Source organism: Saccopteryx leptura, chromosome 1, assembly GCF_036850995.1.
Source record: "Saccopteryx leptura isolate mSacLep1 chromosome 1, mSacLep1_pri_phased_curated, whole genome shotgun sequence".
NCBI classification, from domain to species: Eukaryota; Metazoa; Chordata; class Mammalia; order Chiroptera; family Emballonuridae; genus Saccopteryx; species Saccopteryx leptura.
The window spans coordinates 291854129-291879240 of NC_089503.1; the positions used below are offsets into that span (position 1 = coordinate 291854129).

The following is a 25112-nucleotide window of genomic DNA, read 5'->3' on the forward strand; positions in this document are numbered from 1 at the left end:
AGGAGCTGGCCTTCCTGATCACCTGGTTTAAGAGATGCCTCCCAGCCCACTCCATCTTCCTGCAGCATCAGGTGGTCGGACCACACTCGCTTCTTGACATACTTTCCTCCACTCTCCACGACCAGGTACACCCTACGGCAGGACATTTTCCTGGCTGATTTATCCTCGTCTCCCTCCCCAGCTGGCACTCCCAGGGTCTGTCCTGTGCTCCTACTGACACACCTTCTCCTCCCTTTTGTCAGATGGCTCCCACATCTGTGACTCCAGCCTCTGCCCCTCTCCTGCATCTTAATTCCACACTTGAAACTCCCTGAATGACTTCCAACAGTGATGCTGGCACAACAGCAAAGGGGACAATAGCAGCCACCTTTTAATGAGTGCAACCGTGACAAGCACTGAACACTTCACACATATTTTCTTACTTAATCCTTGCTAACAAGTAGGTACTATTGTAATTCTCAGCAGAGAGAGAGAAACTGAGGATCAGAGAAGTTATTTTACTTTTCCAAGGAGATGCAGCAAATAAGTATGAGAGCCCAGATTTAAGCCCAGATCTAGCTGGCTCCAGTGCCTGGGCTTTCCACTGTTCTCTTACTGCCGGCTCAGAGGATGAACACAGACCCACGCTGTGTGTCACCTCGGGGTGCCGGGGACTGCCCATGTCCAGACTTCTGCTGCTTTTCTGTCAGGGGCCTGGCACATTGTTTTAGCATCTCACTCTTCTCTTTGCTTCATTGATATCTTATCCTGCTTGCCCATCCATCCCTCACCATCCCCCAACACACACACGCTTTCTCATTTCTGCTAAACCAGTTGTTATTAACAACAATGTGCCAGCATTTCTTAGGATGTTGCAGAGGTGAGAAGCCCAAGTCTGAGAATGATCTACGTTTCTTAGAAATAAGAGTGCATGATTCACGGTATTCTCTATTATATTGTCACTAATTCACCAGAAAGCATATTTCAATATGCTTTACAAAGTTGGAGAGGAAGGGCAGGTGGGTCTGAGTGGGTGGGCCTGCCGACTGGGAGAACCTCAAGAGCTGATCCCCATTTCCACCATGGCCAAGCCCGGGCCCGGCATGCAGAAGACACTCAAACGAGTTGGAGGGGTGCATTAATATAAATAACCGAAAAGTCAGCTGTCAGATGAAGCTTGGTCTTTTGAATGACCTTGTCTTCCTGATCTAATGACAAAGGCACTGAATTTATAAGCCAAAGATTATTGGTAGTTAACTATGTAATTTAGAGAACTGTCTCCTCTGTGAGACTGTGAGCTCAGGGAGGGCAGGGTGCATGTCCATCTTCCTTAATGTGGTATTCTGGGACCTAGCACAGTGCAGTAATCAATAAATGCTTGTTCAATGAATGAACGAATAGTTGAGGCCTAGCTGTTTTATTTATATGCAGATGAAGACTGACAAGTTATTTCGGCTGTTAAGCTTCAACTTTTACATCTATAAAAACAAGGCAATTACAGAGAAGAAGGCAGGGGTCAGTATTTCATGTGTACCCCACAAACTGCTTTATAATAAACTTTGAATGCCTTGTGGTATAATGCATATAAAGCAGTATTAGCAGTACGTGAAGCTCTCTTTAAAGGTGTGTATACTTTTACCAATCCCTCAGGAGGTCTCTTCTTAGTAAAATGGAGGTAGAGATTTAGCTATTGTCTAGTTCACTTGATCAATGTGCAAGAAAGAATTTAATAACTCAAAACCTAAAGGGGTCCATATATATATAACTGCTCACAAAAATTAAGGGATATTTTATTGCTTCATATTCATTTTGAAATATCCCCTAATTTTTGTGAGCAGTATGTATGTGTATGTGTGTATGTGTGTGTGTGTGTGTAGGACTCAAATATTCATTTATTAAACACACATACTATATAAAAAGCTACATATGTATGTGCTTATACATATAATTATAAAAATAATTCAGTCATAATGTAGAACACTTGAAATTGTAGACACTAAAATTGGACCGTAATCTCACTTAGAGGTAACTTGTGTTGGCTTAGGTGTGTTTCTGTTCCACTTAGCATGTGGGAAACGGGAGAGAACATCACTCCCACTATAATGAGGAAAAGCCAAATAACCTACAAAATCATAACTTTTTGTTAACTCATCAGAGAGCTGAGGTTACGACCACCTAGCCTAGAATTTATGGAAAGACAGGCACCTTCAAAGACAGGAGGACTTGGGAACTGGTCCATCTGTGCTGGAGGGGCAGGACTCCTACAACCCAGGGAAGAGCATTCAGCTTAAATTGTTAGAGGTCAAGGGTAAAGTAGCATGAGAGTTTATGGAACCCTGAGAGCCACAGATGCAAAAGAAGTTTACGTCTATTCACAAAATCTTGTTACTTGACCCATGGTGGCACAGTGGATAAAGTGTCAACCTGGAATGCTGAGGTCATTGGTTCGAGACCCCGGGCTGGCCTGGTCAAGACCCATACGAGAAGCAACTACTATGACTTAATGCTTCCTGCTCTCCCCACCCTTTCTCTTATCTCTCTAAAATCAATCAATAATATAAGATCTTACCCATGGACCTAGTGACCTATGGAGAAACCCCATCTCTGAGATGCACGCCTGGAGGAAGGGAGCAGCCATTGCTGCGGAAAAAGCAGGAAACTCTACCCGATTTCTCCCTTCTGGAACAAAGCCTCAGTGGCCAGGGGAAGGGCAGAAAACACTGCTGACCTGGGACACCCAGAGAGACTCACTGCAGGGAAGGCAAGAATAAAAAAGAAGAGCTTTCTAACTTTGGTAGAACCATCATGGGCTCAGACTATTAGAAATGTATCTTTGGGGTGAAACATAATCATTGAAAATGCTCAACTCTCAGCCCTGATCAGTTGGCTCAGTGGTAGAGCGCTGGCCTTGCGTGTGTAATTCCCAGGTTCAATTCCCAGTCAGGCACACTGGAGAAGAGAGCATCTGCTTCTCCACTCCTTCCCTTTCTCTCTCCCTCTCTCTTCTCTCTCTTCCTCTCCTGCAGCCATGGCTCAAACGGTTTGAGCAAGTTGGCTCCAGACGCTGAGGATGGCATCATGGCCTCGGCTCAGGTGCTAAAAAATGGCTCGGTTGCTGAGCAATGGAGCAGCAGTTACAGATAGGTAGAGCATTGCCCTATAGTGGGCTTGCCTGGTGGATCCTGGTCAGGGTGCATGCAAGAGTCTGTCTCTGCCTCCCCACCTCTCACTTAATTAAAAAAAAAGGAAAAAAGAAAATGCTCATCTCTCATTGCCAGAAACTACAGGGCTTACTTAAGACTGAATCAGGATAACAGAGCTCCACCCTTACCCCATCCCCAAACAGGTGGACAACAAGTGTAGCAGAGGAACACAGGGAACACCTAAAGCTGAGGATGTACCAGTAACATTGAGAAATCCCCTCAACAAACAAACTTCCAACCTAAGTACAAGGCACCCAAAAAGAATTTGAATCTGCCCATACACTGAAGGTAACCATAGCAATAGCAATACTCAAACCAGTAAACTCCTGAATAACTTGACTCAATTCCTTACATTAAGAGCCTAGGGGGAGAAAAGACATGCTCATTTCCAGACATAAATATCTCACTTTGTGCTATTCCACACAGTGTTTGGCAGTCAATATAAAATTGTAAGACACACAAAAAATTAAGAAAAAGAACTCACTCTCAAGAGATAAAGCAATCAGATGAACCAGACTATCAAAAGGGGAACTGAAAATAAAACACATAATATACAGATAATGTATAATAGAATTGTACACTTGAAAACTATGTAATTTTATTAACCAATGTCACCCCAATAAATTCCATTAAAAATAAAAAAGTGACTTAAAAACAAAACTATGATTATGCCTAAAGGACTAGAAAAGAACAAAGTCCTGAGTTAGTAGAAGGAAGGGAATAATAAAGAGAAGAGTAGAAATAAATAAAGACAAAATAAAATGAAAATATGAGCTGGCTCTTTGAAAAGAAAAACAAAATTTATAAACCTTTAGCTAGACTCAACAAGAAGAAAAGAAGAGAGGGCCCAAATAAAGTCAGGAATGCAAAGAAGTTATAGCCAATACCATGGAAATACAAGGGCTGTTATAGTATTACAAACATTATATGTCAACAATTGAACAACCTAGAAGAAATGGACAAAATCCTAGAAATATACAATCTTCTAAGACTGAATCAGGAAGAAACAGCAAACCTTAACAGACTGATTACAAGTAACAAAATTTAATCAGTAATCAAAAAACTCCCAACAGCCAGGTTAGTTAGAGTGTTGTTGTATTCTAGGAATGCAAGAATGATGAAAAGCATTGGGTAATATTCAACAACCATTCTTCATAAAATGTTTAATGAATTAAGAAAAGATAGACATCCCTTTAACATGATAAAATATATCAGTCTTCACCCAAAAGCCACTACCATGTTTAATGGAGAAACACTAGATGTATCCTCATTAAAGTTAAGAACTTGAACATGTTCTTGAGGTTTAAGTCAACATAATTATATGAGAGAAGTAAATGAAAAGTATGTCTTATGACCCAGCAATTCCTCTTCTGGGAATATATCCAAAGAAATCCAGAATATTGATTTGAAAGAATATATGTACCCCTATATTCACTGCAGCATTATTTACAAAAGCCAAGATATAGAAGCAGCCCAAGTGTCCACCAGTAGATGGGTAAATAAAAAAGTGGTGGCACATTTACACAATGGAATACTACTCAGCCATAAAAAAAGGAAATCTTACCTTTTGTGAGAGCATGCATGGACCTGGAGAGTATTATACTAAGTGAAATAAGTCAGGCACAGAAAGACAAATACCATATGATCTCACTTATATGTGGAATCTATTGAACAAAATAAACAAACAAAATAGAAACAGACTCAGATACAGAGAAAAGACTGACAGCTGTCAGAGGAAAAGCGGTTGGGTAAAAAAGGTGAAGTGATGAAGCAAATAAAAAACGTCATAGACACAGACCAGAGTGTGGTGATTATGGGAGGGAAAGGGGGAGGGAGGCAGAAGAGGGTGGAGGAGGGATGCATGGCGATGGGAGGAGACGTGACCTGGGTGGGGAGTGAGCAGTGCAGCATAATGATGAACTATGGAATGATATACCTGAACCTATGTAATTTATTAACCAATGTCACCTTAATACGTTCAATTAAAAAAAAGAGACAAAGGTAGAATTATCTATATTTTAGGTAATATAATTATAAATCAGAAAATTTTAAGAGAACTTCAGAAAAGGAATACAATACTAAGAATTCAATTTAACATGGTCAGGTTCAAATATAACATACAGATATCAATAGCTTTTATATATATATATAAACAATCATCACTCAAGAGATAAGAAGAAAAAGACTGCATTTACAACAGCAACAAAAATAAATATCTAAGAATAAATTTAACTTTAAAAAAATGTCTAATTTTTCTATTTTAAAATTTTACAACATTCCTGAAGGCCACAAAATTGAAGAGCAGAATAAAAAGCATGTTCTTTGGAATTCTTAATATCATAAAGATATAACTCTCCGTATTGATCTGTAAGTGTAATGTAACCCCAGTAAGACTACAAATATATGTGTGCATGTTACACACACGTGTGTGTATTATGTTCATTGGTTACACATGCATAGCAGGGCCTGGGAACTATCCGAGAAAAGGATCAGGGCTGATGCACTAGGGAGGGAACCTGGGTGCCTGGACAAAATGATGAGGGGAAAGTTTTTACCGTAAATCATATTATACATTTTGAATGTTGGTCTTTATTAGGGAGACCTCCAGACAGTACATGACTAGATTCAGTAAGAGAAGCAGGGACCCTGGCCAGTGGCTCAATGACTAGAGTGTCAGCGTGGTGAATGGACATCCAAGGCATGATTTCCAGTCAGGGCACATAGGAGGAATGACCATCTGCTTCTTCTCCCCTCTCTCTTCCCCTTCTCTCCCTCTTCCCCTCCCACAGTCAGTGGCTCTATTGGTTTTAGCATCAGCCCCAGGCACTGAGGATAGCTCTGTTGGAGCACATCAGCCTCAGGCACTAAAAATAGCTCAGTACTTGAGCATCATCCTCAGATGGGGTTGCTGGGTGGATCCCAGTTGGGGTGCATGTGGGAATCTGCCTCATTATCTCCCCTCTTCACCTAAAAGTAAACAAACAAGAAAGAGAAGCAGGAACAGTAAATGTGGAGCCAGCCATGAGGGGAGACGAGAAGTGTGCCTACCTGTCAGGTAAAGCCTGCAGCACGGTGGGCATCAGCACGCCTGAGATAGCCTTGTAGAGGATGGAGTCACACACGCCAACGATGTTCACCACTGTGGAGGAGCCCAGCACGGGCAGCATGTGGGGTGGCATTCCTTGCCAAAAGTGCAGAAGAAAACTCTGAACCTGTGCCGACCACAGAGAGAAGAAACCATGAAATCATACAGGGCCCTCCCAACAGAGCCTGGGACTTGGCCAAAGCCAACCCAGTCTGCAACAGTGTGATCTATTTTCCTAGTAGTGACAGAGGCTACCCAGCCTGGTGTGGCTCAGGTGGCACTGGAAGGTCCTCCTGTCCCAAGTGTTCCCCCTGCCCATGTGTGTGGCACAGGCGTTGCTGGAGAGCCATGTGGCCTGGCAGCCTGGGGTCTGTTCTGCCCTGGGAGAGGATTAGCAGATTAATAACCCTTAGCCCCTTCTGCTTGCTGTGGCCTGCCTGGACTTCCCAGTGCAGACACTGGATAGGAGGCTTGGGGGTAAGGGGTGAAGAATGGAAAGGAAAGCATGTCCCTGACTTCCTAGAGGGAAAATGGTAATTGCCAAAAACATGATCAAAATATTGAATGAAGTCAGGTTTGTAAGTTGTGAAACTCAAGCCACAGTTCTGTTAATTCCATGACAGTGAAAATACAGCAAAGTTTCCATCCAGACTGAAAATTAAAACAAAGACAATCCATATGAGTGAAGACTGCCTTCCAAGTCCAATCTTGGCCCCACCACCAGCTAGGGGTACAATATCTCTACATCTCAGTTTCCTTACCTGTGAAATGGGAATAATAGTAGTATATACCGTATAGGTTTTGATAGTTTCCTTAAAAGTACTTTTATAGTACTTGGCATGTAGTAGATGCTTCATAAGGGTTAGCTTTTACTATTATATCATGGAGGCACTACCACGGCCAGGCTCAAGAAATCAGTGTACTGTCCTAAGCATCTGACACACCCTTGCCTAAGTTCTGAATGTCACTGAGCCAGAATTCCCACTGGGGCTCTGCTCACCTGTCAAGGCTCCTGTTCTGTCACTGGGACACCTAGTGGCTGACAGTTGGTCTGGCTGGGCCTGGCAACCGCCACATCTCTTGGATAGGGTGCTTGCCCTCCAGAGCACCCTCTGCTGTCCCCTGATCCCAGCTTGTCCCTGGCCTCAGGCTGGGTCCTGGGCCTCCCTGCCTGCCCTTCTTAGGAAGCTCCGCCCAGTTGATTCCTAAGAGTTGGTAGATTCTGAACTCATTTGCCTTTCTAAGCTTTCCTTGCATGCAGCCCTACTCTATTTTTTTTTTTAAGAGCAGGCAATTTCTAGCGAAAATTCTGGAAAAGATTAGTGGCTGTGTATATTAAAACAAATCTGAAGAAAATCTGTGCCTTACGCATTTGTATAAGGTATTTCATCTAGTTTTGATCTCCTGTCCTACTCTGCATGTTAGACCACTTAATGTTCAAGGGCACCGGCTCCTTGGAGTAAAAAGGAAAAGGAAGGAGGGAGAACAGTGCAACGCTAAAAAGCTTATACTTGGAATTTAGATGTGAAATGGCAGTGTTTCTTATCTGGAGGTAGAGCCGACAGAACCTCCTGACAGTGGATGTGAAGGGTGAGGGAAAGAGAAGAATCAGGTTTGCGTTTTGAGCACTTGGGTGGGGTGTGGAGATAATCTATGACTCGGAAAACAGGTATGGGGCAGAAAATTCGCACTCTGGTTTAGCCTTAGATGTTAACTTAGATGTCAACTGAATCTGCAGCTCAGGACTAAATATATGAGAGTTATCAGCTTTTGTAAAATGGAGAGAGTGATGTCTACCTATTATTAGGATGAAATTTGATAACTTGCATAAAATGCCTGGCATCATGTAGGCATTGATCAAATGGAAACTTATTATTAGACAGCAGTTCTCTTTGCAAGCATAAGTGGTGAAATAATCGGAGGCAAATGACTGAAAATGATTATTTAAAGTAAGCTTCCTGGATTACCTATTTCAGTGCCTTACAGGCAGGATTTGATAGACACATGGAAAAGACCTTGATTCTGGAGGATAACCAGCTCCAAATGCACCGCAGTAAATGAGCCTCAGGAAAAATTAAATCTAAAATACGGGCAAGCTTTCCTTTGGTTTTTCTGACTCTATAATTCAGGAGGTAATGACATGCCGACAAACTGTCTTCCTGTGAGGCCAATCTGGCAGGATGCAGCTCACTAGTTAGATCACGGACACAGCGGGCCAACTGCTGTTCACACAGAGAACTATAGAACGGGAGATCAGAATGTGCCTGGTTCCTGGGATCACTGTGAGGATTAAGTGAGCTAATAATATGCATCAAGGGCTTCCAGAAGGCCTGGCACCTAGCAGGAGCTCATGAAATAGGAGCTAGTTGTATTATAATTATTTTAATAGAGTGTTCACAGCTCGTCACTTGTTGACCTACCTCATCAAAGTTGGCTCTTATTACAGTGTCCAGTATTCTCTGACAGTGTGTTCTGTACATCATAATAAAGGTAGAGACCTGTGGAGGTGGGGAGGAGTCAACAATAAAGGAATACGTTAATACATGTTACTGCTGCCCTTGGGATTTCAATTTTCAAGTCGTTTATTCCCTGTTGAGAGGCTGAGTTCATCTAACTCCTACTTATCCTGCAAGACTCCAATGAGACTCACTCTCATCAGTGATGCTCGCTGAGCCTCGGCTCCCTCCTCTGTGCTCACACAGCACCTGAGAGCGTGTCTCTATAGGACACTCACCCTGTGTATGGAAAACACAGGTGTCCCTTTCTGTCCCCACTCTCCACCCCCTGAAACTGTTGGCTCTGGAAAAATAAAACAGCATATTATTCATGCTTGTGTACCTAGCATTGGGCACAGTGCCTGTACATGGTAGAGTTCAGTATTGAATGAAACTCTCCTCATTAGCTGAGGTATTAAAAAGTTAAAACCCAGTGAATATTTATAAGAAGAGGTACTTTTGGCAAAATCACAGACACATGTTGAAAGTTCTCTGAAATCTACTTAGCTAAAAAATTTTATCTCTATCTCCTTTTATCCAAGAATTCTAAAGCTATGGCATAAGATGTTTGTTGAGAATAAAGGCAAATCTGAGAAAAAATAAGGCTTTGTCTAGTTCTTAGATTTAAAGCATTCTTTATAGCTATCCTTTTTTGATTCAGGACATAGACATGGGTTTAATATAAATTATTTGCTTATACAAGCATCTGCTCCCTGCTGGACTGTGAGCTGCCTGAGAGGACTCTGCCTCACTCACTGCTCAGCCCAGCTCCCAGCCTCACGTGTGCACAGTAGAAGCTCAGCACCTACTAGTGGCCCAGGGCTGCATCAGGATAGGTGCATTAGAGGTGTGATGACCCAGGGAAACTCCCAAAGTTGTATTTCCAATAATTTCCTCCAGACACCTTATGACCTACACTGAGTCACCAGACCTATTATAAAAACTTTGTCTACAGGATCATGATTTCACCATATCCTCTGTGGCACATAGGACAGTACACTTTATCCTACAAAAAAGCAATGCAGAAGATAGGGGTCCTTCCTCTGTGAAATGAGACGGTATAACATCATAGATGGGTAGGTAGGGTGGTAGGTAGGTTGGTTGGCAGGTGTATATAGGTAGACAGGTAGGTTAGAAAGGTAGATAGATAAACCTTTTATTTTAGAAATAATATTAGATTTGTGGTGAAGTTCTGAAAATAGTGCAGAGAGTCCCCATACACCCCATACCCGTCACCTCTACTGTTAATATCTTACACTCATATGGTACATTTGTTATAACTGATGCACTGATCCATTAACTAAAGTCCACACTTGATTCAGATTTCTAGCTTTACATTTTTAAACTCACTGTTTTGCAGTTAAAGTGTGTGTGTGTGTGTGTGTGTATGATATGTGAAAAAGAAAGAAGGGAACCACCCTCCCCGGTAACACTTCAGACGTGATCACCTTCTCCTCAGGCAGACTGGCCGGCAGGTTTAGATCTTTGACATTTGGAAACTCTGGCAGCAGCGTCCCAAGTTTGGACCGGGGTGAGTATGCCACCGTCTGTTTGCTCACTTCTTTCTTGCCTGTCTCGCTCACCCAGGCGGCTCCTTTCTTGGAGTACATCACATCATAATACTGGGAGCTTTCCTTCACAGCAATGCCATAATAATGGTACCTGGGCCACAGAGAGGGAGAAAGCCACATGCACAGTTATCAGGTAGGGCTTCCTGAGTGGAGGTGCCCAAGGCCCGGGATGACTGGCCCATCCTCCCTGGGCGAGAAGAGTTAACTCTCCTGTAAGGCTTGACATCTCTGAAATCTGGAATTAAACCCAAGTTCCATGTTGCCAGCCATCAATCACACAGGTAAAAATAACCAAAATTGGCTCCTACAGAAAATGTTAAGTCAAATACTTTGCAAAGTAGAAAAGCGGGAATGAAAAAATTTTTCATTTTTACTTAATTTCTTCTATCTAGCAAACATGATCCTTGGGACACAGTGTCTTCTTGGGTCTCCCCCTCTGTGAGGACCCAAGAAGAAGGGTGTGTTAACGGCTGCAAACCACCAACAAAAGCCCATTTGGCCTCCTTCCTTCCTTCCTTCCTTCCTTCCTTCCTTCCTTCCTTCCTTCCTTCCTTCCTTCCTTCCTTCCTTCCTCCCTCCCTCCCTCCCTTCCTCCCTCCCTCCCTCTCTCTCTCTCCCTCTCTCTCTCTCCCTCCCTCTCTCTTTTTCTCTTTCTTTCTCTTTCTTTCTTTCTTTCTTTCTTTCTTTCTTTCTTTCTTTCTAATTTTTATTCATTTTAGAGAGGGGAGAGAGTGTCAGGGGAGAGGAGCAGGAAGCATCGACTTCCATATGTGCCCTGACTGGGTAAGCCCAGGGTTTCAAACCAGTGACCTCAGCATTCCAGGTCAAAGTTTAATTCACTGTGCCACCACTGGTCACACTGGCCAGCTTTTCTTAATGAATGGTGGTCTTAAAGAAATGTACCTTTAAAAAAAGGACAAATTTGGTGTTTCTGTTGACACTGAATATAAAGCAAGGACCAGAACTTTTTATTAATTCAAAATGGGCTTAATGATAGAAATATGTTCAATTACAACTTATGGAAGGAAGCAGCATTTTATCTGGATTTCAGATTTTAGCTATAATCTACTGAGCATTTGCTCTGTGCTAGGCACTTTACAAAGTGCTTTATGTTCATTAATTTGTAAAACAATACTACGGAAAGGGGATTATTATAGTCTATTTGCAGATGAGAAAATGGAGGCAAGAAAGTTTAATTTGCTCAAGGTTGGACAGCTGTTTCAGGGAAGAACAGGCTCAGGAACAAAGGCAGTGTGCTGTACTAATACCACTGCACGGGGCTATAATGTTTGCTGTCTGTCAGTCAGTCATGGAGCATAATAAAAATATAGACTCTAGGCCCCTTCCCAGACTGACTGATTCAAAACATGGGAATGGGGCCCAAGAGCCAGCACTGAAACAAGCTTCACAGGTAATTCTAATGCACAGCAGTTTGAGATTGACCAGCCCTTTGGGTTAAGAACCTGCATTATGCCCCTGGCTCTATGATCTCCCCATGATCATTGGTAGGACTGGCATTATCTGCTCTTGTAAATGGGATGCTGGTCACAGCAGCCCACAGGGGCTCGGTGCTTTATACACATTCTCTTATTTAATCTTACAAACCCTGTGAGGCTGAAACTAATTATCCCAATTTTACAGACTGGGGAACTAAGGATCAGAGACTTTAAATAACATACCCAAGATCACCTAGTACCTAGTGAGTAAGAGGTACAGGTAGGATTTGAACCACCAAGTGCTTTTAACCACTAAGCCAATGATTCTCAAACTTTACTAATATTAAGAATCACCCACAGAACATATTAAATTTTAGATTCCTGGACCCCGCCCCCAAAGAGTCTGATTTAGTTATATAGATCTAGAGGAGATTTTTATCATTACTCAGCAATACTAATGTAATTCAAGGACCCCACTTCAGAAGCACTACAACATATTAATTATTCCTTTCTACTCATAGAAGGAGAAAGCATAGAAGGAGAAAGCATGGGAGAGGCTTCCCAGGGAGGGGAGAGACAAGCACACACCACCTCCCACCCCCCAGCCTCCTGGTACCATTCTGTCATATTTCCGCTTAGTGGGCATCGCGCCTCTAGCTGAATGCCTTCGGGAATGTAGTACTCAGGCCCTCCCACAGCAGCCCAGTTCATTTTAGGCTGGTATAGTGATCAGAGAGTTCTCTCTGTGTTGAGGTGATCTGTCTTCTGCTCCTTCTACTTCCCAACTGTCATAACTGCCGTTCCAACTCAAAGCCAGCCCTGTGGTGGGGGGCGGGGGAGGGGGTTCCGCTGGCTCCAGAAGCACCCTTCAGGTGGGAAGGCAGTTATGACCAGCCTCCCTCACTTGACAAAGTTCTCCTTCAGAATTTCTTAAGATCAAGATAGCAATAACACTTCAGATCAGACCATTTCTTGATTTTTATTGCTAAACTCCACAACTACACAAAGATATTGCTCTGATCACTTCATTTTTCTATTTCAGCTCTGTAGGGCAGGCCAACACACTCTCCACAGGACATCCACAACCTGCAACTCCACTCCCATTTATTCTGGCCACATACATTTGCTGAGGGATTTTTTTTTCCCCTAAAAGGCCAAGTGGCAGGTTGGAGAACTAGAGCTTCTTATTACCTTTCAAATGGTTGAAGGTGTGACCAACCTTGGAGGATCCTTATGGAGAGGAAACAATAAAATTGATTACATGGAATTTTTAAGGAAGCACTGCCCAATTTGCCAACCTTGAGGTTAAAGAAAAATAAACAAAAACCCAGACTCTCACATGCAGACAGAGGAAAATATTCTCCAAGTTTATATAGGGTGGGAAAACTTTCTATTCTATCTTTACTATCCATTTCTACTCTTGGATATGGGCAACAGTGTATTAGAGCCAGTCACTCCCTACAGACCCTGAAGCAAAAAAAGAATAATTCATTTCTAGGCATTCAGCATTCTTTCATCCACTCACTTATCAATCTGGTAAACCAACGCTATGAACTGCCCTCTGGGCGCCAACCACTGTGCGACCAGCAAATGACAAAGGAAGAACCTGGCTTCTGTATTTTAGACCAGTGGTTTTCAACTGCCGGTCCTCGACCGGTCCACATAATCTTCAAGTGACTCAGGGTGGCTAACTCCTTTGCGGACTGGCGCCGCTCTCTACTCTACCAAGGCTGAAACCTCATTTTAAAATATTATAGACAAGATTTGTCTTCAGAGTAGTCACCTTGGAAGATTAAGAAATTTATTCCAAAATGTCCCTGGATAAAAAATTTTCTGGATGTCTCTTTGGAAATCACTGCCAGAGCTTCTGAGCCCCAGAAATATATTAGTCTTGGTATTTGCAAACTTTACCAAAAAGGGTTTTTCCCAGTTTAATCATCCACTTTCTTGAACTTGGGTCTAAAGTCGGGCCCACACAGGGAGGACGGGAACGTGCTGTGCAGGGGTGGGGAGGGGAGGGGGTTGCTGGGCTACTGGACCTACTGCTTTGGAACCACCCTTGGTCACAAGTCTTGTAAGTCTCATGTGATTTTATTTTTAAGTTTCAGTATTTCATAAGTCAGTGTGTGTAGACCTGCTGCTTGACATGGTCAAAATCTTTACACCCTCTAGTGGAGTCACCATGTACATTAGCATAATAAAGGTTCTGAGAAGTCCTGCATCAAGGAATCTGTTTAAAACTTAGTGCTTACCAAACCCACCTGGCCACCAGACCTTTTCACAGAAACCTATTAAAGTCCAATAATTTCTGAACACTCTTTGAAGCAAGTCTTAGAAATGCAGATTTCAGTGACACCTGAGCAGTACAGGCAGAGTACCTTCCCACTGACACACCTAGGAGGCAGGTGTCCCCACATCGTTCTCACTCCTCAGGTCACCTCCTTACAAAGGCTGTCCAGGGTCACTCCCCTTCTGTTATTTGCTATGACAACCCTTTTAGTCACAATTGATTGTCATTTTTCTGTCCATCTCCCCCACTGGAACATATGCTCCATGAAGGCAGTCACCTGTTTGCACCTGTGCGCACAGCATGTAGCACAGGTGAAGCAAATTTCAGTGGGTTTGGTTGGCAGAGCTAATGTAAAGTAAGTAGTGTGCCCTGTGCTCCCCAGTAAGGCTGGACCTTCCTGCCCCATGTCCCCTCAGGGATTTGTGGGACAGGATGTACCTCTGGCCAGCTGGATACTATGGGAGCAGAGAGTTTGCTCAGAGAAACCATCCTAGTAACCTGGAGATTGTCCAAGAAGCTACAAGGTGCTCCTTTAAATAATGCTCATTCCTTAAAGCAGCTGGGCTGGTGGCCCTGGGCGTTGGGCAGCCTCTCTCAGGGTGCTGAGAGAGGGTCAGCAGTCTAAGCTCCTCCGAGCTCTGGCCAGACACAGGCTCCTGCCCGGCTGCAGACAGAGCACAGGAAGAAAGGCCTGGGCTTCGGGCCTCTGCAGGCAGAAGGACTTCGGTGCTTACTTGGACTGTCCTCGGGTCCCGAGTCTTCTGGTGGTTAACTGAGGAAACTGCTGCCTTATGATCTGTAAGTCAACATAAGAATCAGTTACCCGTCAGGAAGAGTTGGGAAGAAGGGAGGAAAACATACATCCTTGACTGCAGTGACTTATTAGGAGCCTTGATGGGATAAATGATGACCAGTGCCAGGGAGGGCGGGGCGGGGGGAGTACTTGCGTGATCACAGGGCTCTGGATCCTGAGGGGGTCTCACTGTGCGGCTCTGTGCTTCACCCTCCTACTCACAATGTCAGGAGAGTACCAGCTGACCCAGAACTTGTCACTCTCCTGCTTAAATTCCTCCAATGGCTCCCATCACACATGGAACAAAAACCCGCCCCAGCCTCTGCAACAGGGTCCCTGCCTACCTCCTGGAATTCGCCTCCTCCCATTCACCCTGACTCACCAGGGCCCAGCCACACTGGCTTTTTATTTTATTTTATTTATTTTATTTTTTCCTATTTCCAAAACACAAGCAGGCTTGCTCCCCACTGGGGGCCTTTGCACCGCATTTCCCCGGCTTGCATTGCAGTCTCACCCGGGGTTGTCACAATATGCGGCCTTAGAGTGAGGAGCCTCTGCCCAGACGCCTCCTCTGACCAGCTGGTGTAGAGTCACACAGCAGTCCCTCGCCATCACGTGGCCCTGGCTTTATGTCTTCTTCTCACTTCGCACTCTCTGAAGTGAGCATGCTCACTTACTCTCTGAGTGCTTATTTCTGTCACCCTCCCATCCCCGCTAGAACAGAAGCCTCATGAGATCAGGGGCCTGGCACAGGGCTCAGCACATGTGAAGAGCTCAATCCTTATTTGCTGAGTGAAAGAATGACATCAGTCCCCGCCCTCAAGGGTAACCCTTCACTCCTCTGCAGAGTGGAGACCTGCTGGCTGTTGCCCAGGACAATGCCGGAGATTGCCAGAACCTGGGAGGAGAGGTGAAAACAGGCGCTGCTTCCTCCTCCTCCTTGGCATTTCCAGACCTGGTGTTTGCAGGGAGGCAGGGTGTGGGTCCTGGGCAAGGGCTCTGGGGCAGGGCAACCTGGGTCAGATCTAAGCTCAGCCTTTTGTTAGCAGGATGCCCCTTGGGCAAGTTTATTAACATTAAAATGACTCAGTTTCCTCATGTATAAAATGGAAATAATAACCCCTACCTTAGAGAATGCTTGTGAAAATTTACAAAGTAAATGTTTGTAAATAATTTGCAATAGTGCCTGGCACTTAGTAAGACCTCAATAATACCTGAAAAAAATCCGCAGTCCTCATAAGGTTAGAGAATCTAATAAGATAATATCAGGTACCACTTTTGAAGGCAAAAGGGGCCTCAGGGATGATACTGAACAGAACGTAGTGATCATTTCCTGAATTCCCTAACAGTGTCAATTCTGTAAGCAACAAATCCCTGGTTTGTTTAACCCTTACTCCTATAAGCTAAGGATGTGGGCTTCTCACTTGGCCTATGTCCCTCTCAACTGTTGTGACCCAAGTAAAATGCAGTATATTGAACTTGAGACTTGTTTGGAGGTTCTAGCAGGGGAGCGCAGCTACTCGTATACCCTTGACCAAAGAACAGTCCTCTCCTTTAGCGGAGAAGGTCGTCCTCTTCGACGAGCGCGCAGCTTCAGGACGGACGCACCTGGAGTGGTGAAGGAGGAAGGGGACACCCGCCTAGCCAGCCAGATCAGCCGAATCAACCCTGGCGATCAATGGGGTGACATGTTGCAGCCAGATCGCCCTCACATCTGAATGCAGTATATTGAGAATGGGGTCTGAGCCGGGCATCAGTGACAGGTTTCTTAGCACCACCCATTACGCAGCCTAATGCTACACCAAAGTCTAGTTGGCCGCACCACCTTGGGAGCTAGCCAACCATGCCCTCCAGACTTGCATCACATAACTGGTTTCAGAGCCAAGATCTGCAGCAGCTGCTCACAAGGGTACAATCAGGGACAGACACAGATATGCCAAAGGAGGCTGAGGGTAAATATTGGAAGCATATAGTATGGTGCCAGGGGATCCTTCTCATTGGTTAAAAATGGATTATGATTTGGGTTCTGAGTTTCCTACCTGCCTAGCAAAGAAGATAATAGAATCAAGTTACACGAGTCCCCATATCTATGAGATAAATGCATACTAGTTGCTGAGAAAAAGCAGACACTTTCCCATATGTCAGTCTAAGGAAATTTCTCCTATGCAAATGGGCACAACAATAAGATACGATATTTAATCTCTGATATTAGCTGGTAGTCTGAAAATAATACTGAGTGTTCTCAAGGGTGTGGTAGAACTGAAGTTTCCATATGTGGCTGATGGCATTATTAGTACAACTCTTCCCTAAAGCATTTTTACAATTGAAAAAATTCCTACTTTTTGGTCTATTAATTCTAAGAAAACAATCTAAAATAAGAACAAGCTATGCACAGAGCTACAAATGAGAATAGAAAATTGGAAACAAAATAAATGTTCAGTGATAGATAACTGGCTAAATAAACAATTAGATAATATTAAGAAAAATATACAGGTATTAAAAATTATGTCACAACACAAAATGCTTAAGACATAATGTTAAATGAAATAGCAGAACTCAACTGCATTTATGCTGTGGTTATAACTTATGTTTGTACAGATATAGAAATGAAAAGGAAGATGGAAAAATAAAAATTGATGTTTTTAGGGTAGAACAAAAACAGTTTTGTATAACATTTGTGCAAGAAGTTAACATTTTGTAAATAGAAAAGATTTTCTTACTAGAAATATTCTTAATTGACAAAGGCAGTTCAAGCTAGTTTTGAAAGCAGCACCAAAAATATACCTTAATGTTATAGTGATTGTTTTTAAATTTCTTTTTTTTAAAATAAATTATTCCCTTTACCTTGAAAAAATTTGTAGATAATTTTTTAAAGTAACACTTTGGGGGGTTGTTGCTAAGCTTCCATATTACCTGGTTGAAGAGAATGGCAAGTTCTGAAATCTTTCTAAGTGTTTATCCAAATGGTGTTTGTCCCACATAATATCCACAAAACAAAAGACAGTCCTGGCCCTCGGCTCAGATTCCAGGGGCCACACACACTCTGGTCTAGAGATGCACCAGAGTGCTACCTGAATATGAGCACAGACTTCTGCAGCTGGTTGTTCTACCTCCATGAAGCAATAAAACATATTATCAGTGTGTTTGTAGTCTTTGCACTATGATCTTGAGAAATTATGAAATCATGGAACAGGTCCTGTGAATTTACTGATCAGTTTAACTATGATTTCCCTCCATAGCTGATGGATTTTATTCCTTTTAAATACTGTGTGGATCAAATACATGCAGTTTTACCATCTTTGCAACCAGCTTCCCCTTCCACTGAGTCACCCAAGAAAGAAGCAGGAGTGACTCCCTCTCTTCCTCACACTGCACCACCCCTATCCTGTCAACTAAGCCCAAGATATCTGCTGAACTCAGCACTTCTCTCTCTCCCTGTCACTGCCCTAGCCCCTCCCCAGGACCTCTCACCTGTACCACAGATACATCCTCTTAACTGGTTGTCCTGCCTCAGTTTTGCTGCTCTGCCAGGAGGATCTTTCTAAGATCCGAATCTGATCATTTCATTTCCTTGTTGAAAACAATGGGTACTTTCTCACTACCTACGCTGGATTGGGTTGGTCCATGAGGCCTTCTGTGACCAAACCCAGCCCAATTCCCCAGCCTCAAATCTAGCCACTTCCCCATGTGCTCTTGAGGCTCCAGGCACATGCTGGTCCCACCACCGAACATGCTCTTCCCCCTGCCTGGAATGCCAAACCCACACGATCCCCTACTCACCCCTGAGGAACTCCCCTCTTTCCCCGAGCCTCTCCCACTCCTTTGGGACCCTTCCCATGAAGCCTTAGATGCCCTGTTTCTGTTTTCCAAGCCTGCTGGGAAGCAGTCCTATACAGTGGTTAAGCACACAGGCTTTGGAGTCAAGTCTACTGTGCCAGCCACTGGACATGTATTATCTCAGGTAATCATTACAACAAGCCAGGTTCCGCTGCTAGTCCCTCTGTACAATCACTGAGGTTTGGAGAGGCTAAGTAACCCTAATGAAGTCACACCGCCCACAAGATGCAGACCTGGGATTGGAATGAACCTGGTCTCACTCTACCACAACAATTATTATTACCTCTGGATGAATGAAAGTGCCCCAAGTCCCTCATTCCTTCTTCTTCTTTTTTTTTTTTTTTTGTATTTTTCTGAAGCTGGAAATGGGGAGAGACAGTCAGACAGACTCCCGCATGCGCCCGACTGGGATCCACCGGCATGCCCACCAGGGGGCGACGCTCTGCCCACCAGGCGGCGATGCTCTGCCCCTCCTGGGCGTTGCTCTGTTGCGACCAGAGCCACTCTAGCACCTGGGGCAGAGGCCAAGGAGCCATCCCCAGCACCCGGGCCATCTTTGCTCCAATGGAGCCTTGGCTGCGGGAGGGGAAGAGAGAGACAGAGAGGAAGGAGAGGGGGAGGAGTGGAGAAGCAGATGGGCGCTTCTCCTGTGTGCCCTGGCCGGGAATCGAACCCAGGACCTCTGCACGCCAGGCTGACGCTCTACCACTGAGCCAACCGGCCAGGGCCCCTCATTCCTTCTTTGAACAACAACCTTTACTTCTTTTATGTCCGAGTCCTGCATTTACACATCAGGTATGTTTGAGGAATGAAATAATTTCTTGTTCCCATCTACTCTTCTGTAAAAATTTGTTCAATTCCCTCACTTTTACCCTCTTCAAAATGTTCTGGTGGTGTCTGCTAAGAACAGAATCTGACAGCCCAGTCCCCAAATCTGCTAGGGAAAGAGGGAAACAGCTGAGAGGACTTTGGCATCAGCAGGAGCCTGGTGTTTCCTCTTAGATTAAACCCACCCATACACAGTAGAATGGAAATCACATAAGTAAACACTTCTGCTTAATAAAAATACTAACTAAGCGAAAGGCATTCTGCCTGGATAACCAAGGTCCCCAAGTGCAGTTACCGAGGGAATTATCCAGTTCACCACCTGTCCACTCCGAGGCCTCCTCAAACTCTGTGCAGCCAGATGACTCAGCGGAGGCTCCTTCCCCTGCAGCTCAGACATCACTGTGCAACTCCACTCTTAGCTCCCACCTTTTCTTTTAAAATGTCCTTATATGAGCCTCGAGCTCCCCTGAAATCAGATTACTTGGTGTTGAACAATTCTCTGAATAATCCCTGGCTTCTGGGCTCCATGCCTCTGCCCCTTATCGCTGCCACTCTCTCCGCCTCCTGCAACTATTTCCACCCCCTCACCACCTGTGCCCTCAAACTCCACCCACCCAGAAGGCACTCCTCTGCGAATAGCCTTCCTGATTCCCTGACCAGGTGAGAGCTCTTCCTTCTTCAAACCACGATGGCACCTGCTACTTCTCATCTGTGACCATGTTCCATCCTTCCTCTATGTTGAGTACCCTGATTCTACCCACATTTTCCCATCTCTACCAGTCACAGGGCCATGCTCTCACACCTGGGTTGCTACAATGGTCTCCTCATTGCCTCTGGGTCCAGTCATGCCCCATCACAATCATGTCTCCATGAAGTCTCTAGACAAAGTCCACACCTACCAGGTCCTGCCAGATGGGTCCTGTCTTCATTCTAGCTCATCTCTCCCCTCCTGTCCCAATCTCCCTGCTCTGGCAATATGGAACATCTTTCAAGTTTCTGAACACACTGTGTTCGCTGCTGCCCTGGCTTTTCCCACAGGCTGTTCTCATTTTCTGGAACCCTTTCTCCATGCCCTTTGTCTGCATAATGTCTACTCATCCTTTAAGTCTTAGCTAGTACTTCTTTCCTTGCAGAAAATTTCCCTGGGCCATTTGTTTGGGTAAGTGACCATAGTTATGTAGTCCATACAATCCTCATACCTAGTCAATAGTCAACTCATCTTTATAAAGTCCTTGCCTTGGCCTAGCAGACTCTACATGAACTGGATCTCCAGCATCATTTTCTACTACTCTTCCCCATGTTTGAGAAGCTGCAGCCTCAGTAACTCTAATAGGTTGCCTAGTGGTACATATCCTGAATTCATTCAACAGCAAATATTTCTTGAGCTCTATTATAGGCCATTTTGCCAGGCACTGGGGGATAGAACACTGAGCAAAACTTGGTTTAGGAAGTTTACATTTTAGTGGGAGAAGACCAAAAATAAACAAATTTAAAAGTCAGCAAGTCTTACATCAGATAAGTGCTACAGAGAGAAACAAACAACAAAAAAAGCAGGGTGAGGAAAATAGGGGGTTTGGAGGTAGGGCTGTTATTTTATTTAGGGTGATAAGGACTCAATGATCAAATTTTAGTAGTGAACTGAAGAAGTAAAAGAATAAAATTTGTGAATATCTAGGGGGAGAAAACTGCAAGCAGAGGAAACAGCCAGTGCAAAGGCACTGGGGTAGGAGCTTGTTTGACATGTTTCAGGAAGAACAAGGTAGCCAATGTGGCTGGAGCAGAGCAAGTGCTCAGGACAGAAGAAGAGGTCAAGAGGTTGGTAAAGGCTGGTGAGTATGACTCTTGGAGGGCCCTGTGGGCCTTCATAAGCACTTGTGCTTTTACTCCAAATTAGATAGGAGACTTTAGAGGGCTTTGAGCAGAGAAGTGGGGAACAAGATCTGACTTACCTTTCAAAGGATCACTCTGGCTGCTGTGTGGAGAACTGACTGTAGGGGGCAAGGGTGGGGCAAGGGTGGAAGCAGAGAGACCAGTCAGAGACCCCTGAGGTAGTCTAGGCAGGTGATATTATGGCTTAATATATTAATTCATTGAGTCAGTAAATGAATGACAATAAATGAATTGTTTCTCTTTTGTTGGCCATTGAGGGTGTTTCCAATGTTGTGCTAATATAAATAATGCTATAAGCAATACCATTTGCATAATAATTTTCTTTTTTAATTGAGAGGAGGGGAGATAGTGAGACAGACTTCCACATGCACCCAGGCTGGGATCCACCCAGCAACCCCGTCTGGAGCCAATGTTCAAATCAACTGAGCAACTGGCCGCTGGAAGGGAAAAGGGAGAGAAGGTGGAGAGGGAGGGAGAGAGAAGTAGATGGTCGCTTCTCCTGTGTGCCCTGACTGGGAATCAAACCTGGGATGTTCTGTTTGTATGCTAGCCAACATTCTATCCACTGAGCCAACCAGCCAGGGCCATAATTTTTATTTTTATTGTTGATATTTTGGCTGGGGTGTTCCTTCCCTCATAATAGTTTCTCAAATGTAGAGTTGCTGATTAAAGGGCGAAACATTTCAAAGTTCCTAACACATACTGTCAAATTGCTTTCCATGAAGTATAAAAGGGTATTATCACTTTTGAGATTGTGCTAAATTGAAGAGTTCCCCCACAAAAAAAAAAAAAAAAAAAGATCTTTCTCTTCTATTTGAACATCAGTTTTTTTTTTCATGTATAAAACAGGGATAATGACACTTGCTCAGCTTACAGGCTTGTAGCGGGGTAAGGGGAGCCGGAAGTACAGGGTGGAGGGTGGAAGTTCCACCTCAATGGCTTTCATCGGCTTGTCACTGAACGTGAGGGGTTGGGGAGATGACCAGCGGCCAGGGAGGGGCTGGAGAAAGGGGTTCCCCATTGTTAACACCTCTCCCTGTTTCCCTCATTGTGCCTTCTGCTAGTCACATTCTTCCCCAGCCCGTTCTCCTCGCCGGCAGACTCAGAACTCTATACTTCAGCCCTTCGCTGGATTTTCAGAGGATCCTCCTTCAGCGTCCAGGCTTTTGTGGCATATTACAGTCTCCCAAGGAATATATTTGTGAGGTGAGAATATTAGGTTCTGTTTGTGAAACTACTTTTGATCTGAACATATTTGATGGCCAAATCCTTCCTTCCTTCCCGAAAAAGAGAGAAAAGTAATTTCACAGAAAGAAACTCAAAAGGAAAGGAATTCTGTAAGGCAGTGGTCCCCAACCCCCGGGCCGTGGACCGGTACCGGTCCATGGGCCATTTGGTACCGGTCCGCAGAGAAAGAATAAATAACTTACATTATTTCAGTTTTATTTATATTTAAGTCTGAACGATGTTTTATTTTTTAAAAATGACCAGATTCCCTCTGTTACATCCGTCTAAGACTCACTCTTGATGCTTGTCTCGGTCACGTGATACATTTATTCGTCCCACCCTAAAGGCCGGTCTGTGAAAATATTTTCTGACATTAAACTGGTCTGTGGACCCAAAAAAGGTTGGGGACCACTGCTGTAAAGAGCTGGGGGAGGGTGGCGGCTCCACGGAACCACATCACATTTTGCCCAAATGGAGGTCAAGACTTTTCCCACTCTGAGCAAAGAAAGACTGGTGCAGAGAGGCACCCTCCTTCCAGCCCCAACAAAACCCTGTGGGAAGGGAGTTTGCTTTTTTTTTTTTTAACTGTTTCTTATGGGCTGCAAATTACAAATTATTCTCCTCTCCTTTCACCAAATAATCAACTGGTCCCTGAATCTGAAAGCCCAGCACAATTTAGTTTGCGTCTCAGAATGCAGGGTCGGTTCAGCCCTGCTAAGGTTGTTCAGCTTTTAATTTCTGGAGCAAGACTCAGCAAACAGTCCAACACTTTTGTGGGGCTGTGAAAGTGGAGCTTCGCCGTTTGATAAATGAGCAGACGGCAGGCAGCCCCTCTTTCTTTTTTTGTATGGATTCAATGAAGCCTGCCTAAAGAACGCCACATGCTGTTCTAGCTAGTGATCTAACATTCCGCAACATCCAGCCTCCCAAATTCCCTTTAATTACTCAGGAATCCCACCCTTCTCTCTTTCAGCCTGGCAGACAGGGCTGGGGGCTCCGTGGGGCTGGGGGTAGGGGTGGGAAGTGGGAAATCCCGGGAGAACAGCTCTTTCCGGAGCTGCTGGGATTCTTTTCAGGTGGCAGTGGTCACATTATTCATCCCCCGGGCCATTCTTCTTCCTGTACAGCACGTTGCTCCAGGCTAAAGGACCCTCAGCCTGTGGGCTTTCCTGATGTAACTTCATGGGTTCAGATTTTTAAAAATCTGAGTTTCAGGTAAACACTCCCGAAATGGCAGAGTCAGACGGCTGCCCTCCCTTTAAGAAAATAAATGGGAAGAGTGAGAAGAGAAACTGACACCCTCTGGGCATCCTGGGCACCACATAACAACCAGATGTTTTACGCTTGGTTATGGAATTTTATCCTAAAAACATCACCGGACGAGAGAGAGTATGATGATCCCTACGGTACAGAAGGGAAACAGGTCCACAGTGGCTAATTCAGGGCTGCGGCCAGTGGGAGAAGCAGGACTCCTGTTCCACTTTCTCCCCTGTTCTTCACTTGAGGAGCCAGCGAGGTGTCTACTGACTGTGCATGAAACCCTGGATGTCCTCTCTAGGATTCGCCTCAAGAGACACATTCAGAGCCACAACGAAAAGCCACTTACTTGGTGTCATTACAGACACGTTTTATTTTATTTTGACCCCAAATTGTATGCTCTTGATCCAGCTTGGTCTCTAAACTTAGTCATCAGAACAGCTCTGAAAAAAGCCTTCTGGTTGCTTCCAAAAATTCAATCCACCTTCAGCAGGAAAAGATTTGCCACGAACAAGAACTGACCCAAAAAAGTTCCAAAGTAATGGAATAAGTGCTGATCTTCCCATACCATGAAGGAGACAAACTCCCATGTGTATAAAAAGTCAACTATGCTTAAAACAGTTTCAGCATAAGAGCTGTGGGTCTTATTTCAGAGGTCATCTGGGTGTGGGAAAAGAAAATGGGCTTTTCAAATCGCAAGAAGTTAGAAACTTGTAATGACAAGTTATTGTTCACGACAATGTATTATAGAAGTCTTGTGCCTTCTGTTAAAAGACACATAATTTTCTGAACACAGAGAAATGATTAGGGAAAGAGGTTGGTTAAAGGGATTCTGTCACAACTTTAAGTCTGCAAGTGAGATACTCACTTTCTTTGTTGACAACGGACCTAGCCCCTTTTCTAGAGAAAAAAAAAAATTAAGCCTGGTGTTATGAACAAGGATTTTTAAAACACCCTCCTTCAGTGCTACCATCTTGAAATGGGTATTTGCCAAAATAATCTTACTATGCTGATGTAACTCTATCCATTCTGTAACCTTTTTGGTGGAGGTGGGGCAGCACTGGTAGTCCACAGGGTAAAACCCTGCAGGTTCCATACGAGACTCCCCAAGAGAAATTTCCAAAATTTACAAGAAATTCCTATCTAGTGCAATGAAACAGAAAAGGAATTTCAAATCGTGCATACAGACTGATGAAGGATGAAAACCCCCTGGGCTAGGAA

The 25112-nt window shown here is 44.2% G+C and overlaps 1 protein-coding gene across 3 annotated transcripts in view; it reads right to left on the reverse strand.

The window, feature by feature from the left end:
- The window catches only part of RFX4 (regulatory factor X4), a 165805-nt gene that overhangs the window by 57174 nt on the left and 83519 nt on the right, over positions 1-25112 (reverse strand). For 2 of the 3 annotated variants that reach the window (XM_066356036.1, XM_066356026.1), the window contains exons 5-8: positions 14794-14855; positions 10211-10424; positions 8688-8765; positions 6231-6394 (exon numbers count right to left, since the gene is read on the reverse strand). In XM_066356036.1, coding sequence (XP_066212133.1) covers positions 6231-6394; positions 8688-8765; positions 10211-10424; positions 14794-14855 — 518 coding nt within the window. Of the gene's footprint in view, positions 1-6230; positions 6395-8687; positions 8766-10210; positions 10425-14793; positions 14856-15366; positions 15495-25112 lie in introns of those variants that run through there. The other variant, XM_066356044.1, reaches the window with a different exon arrangement.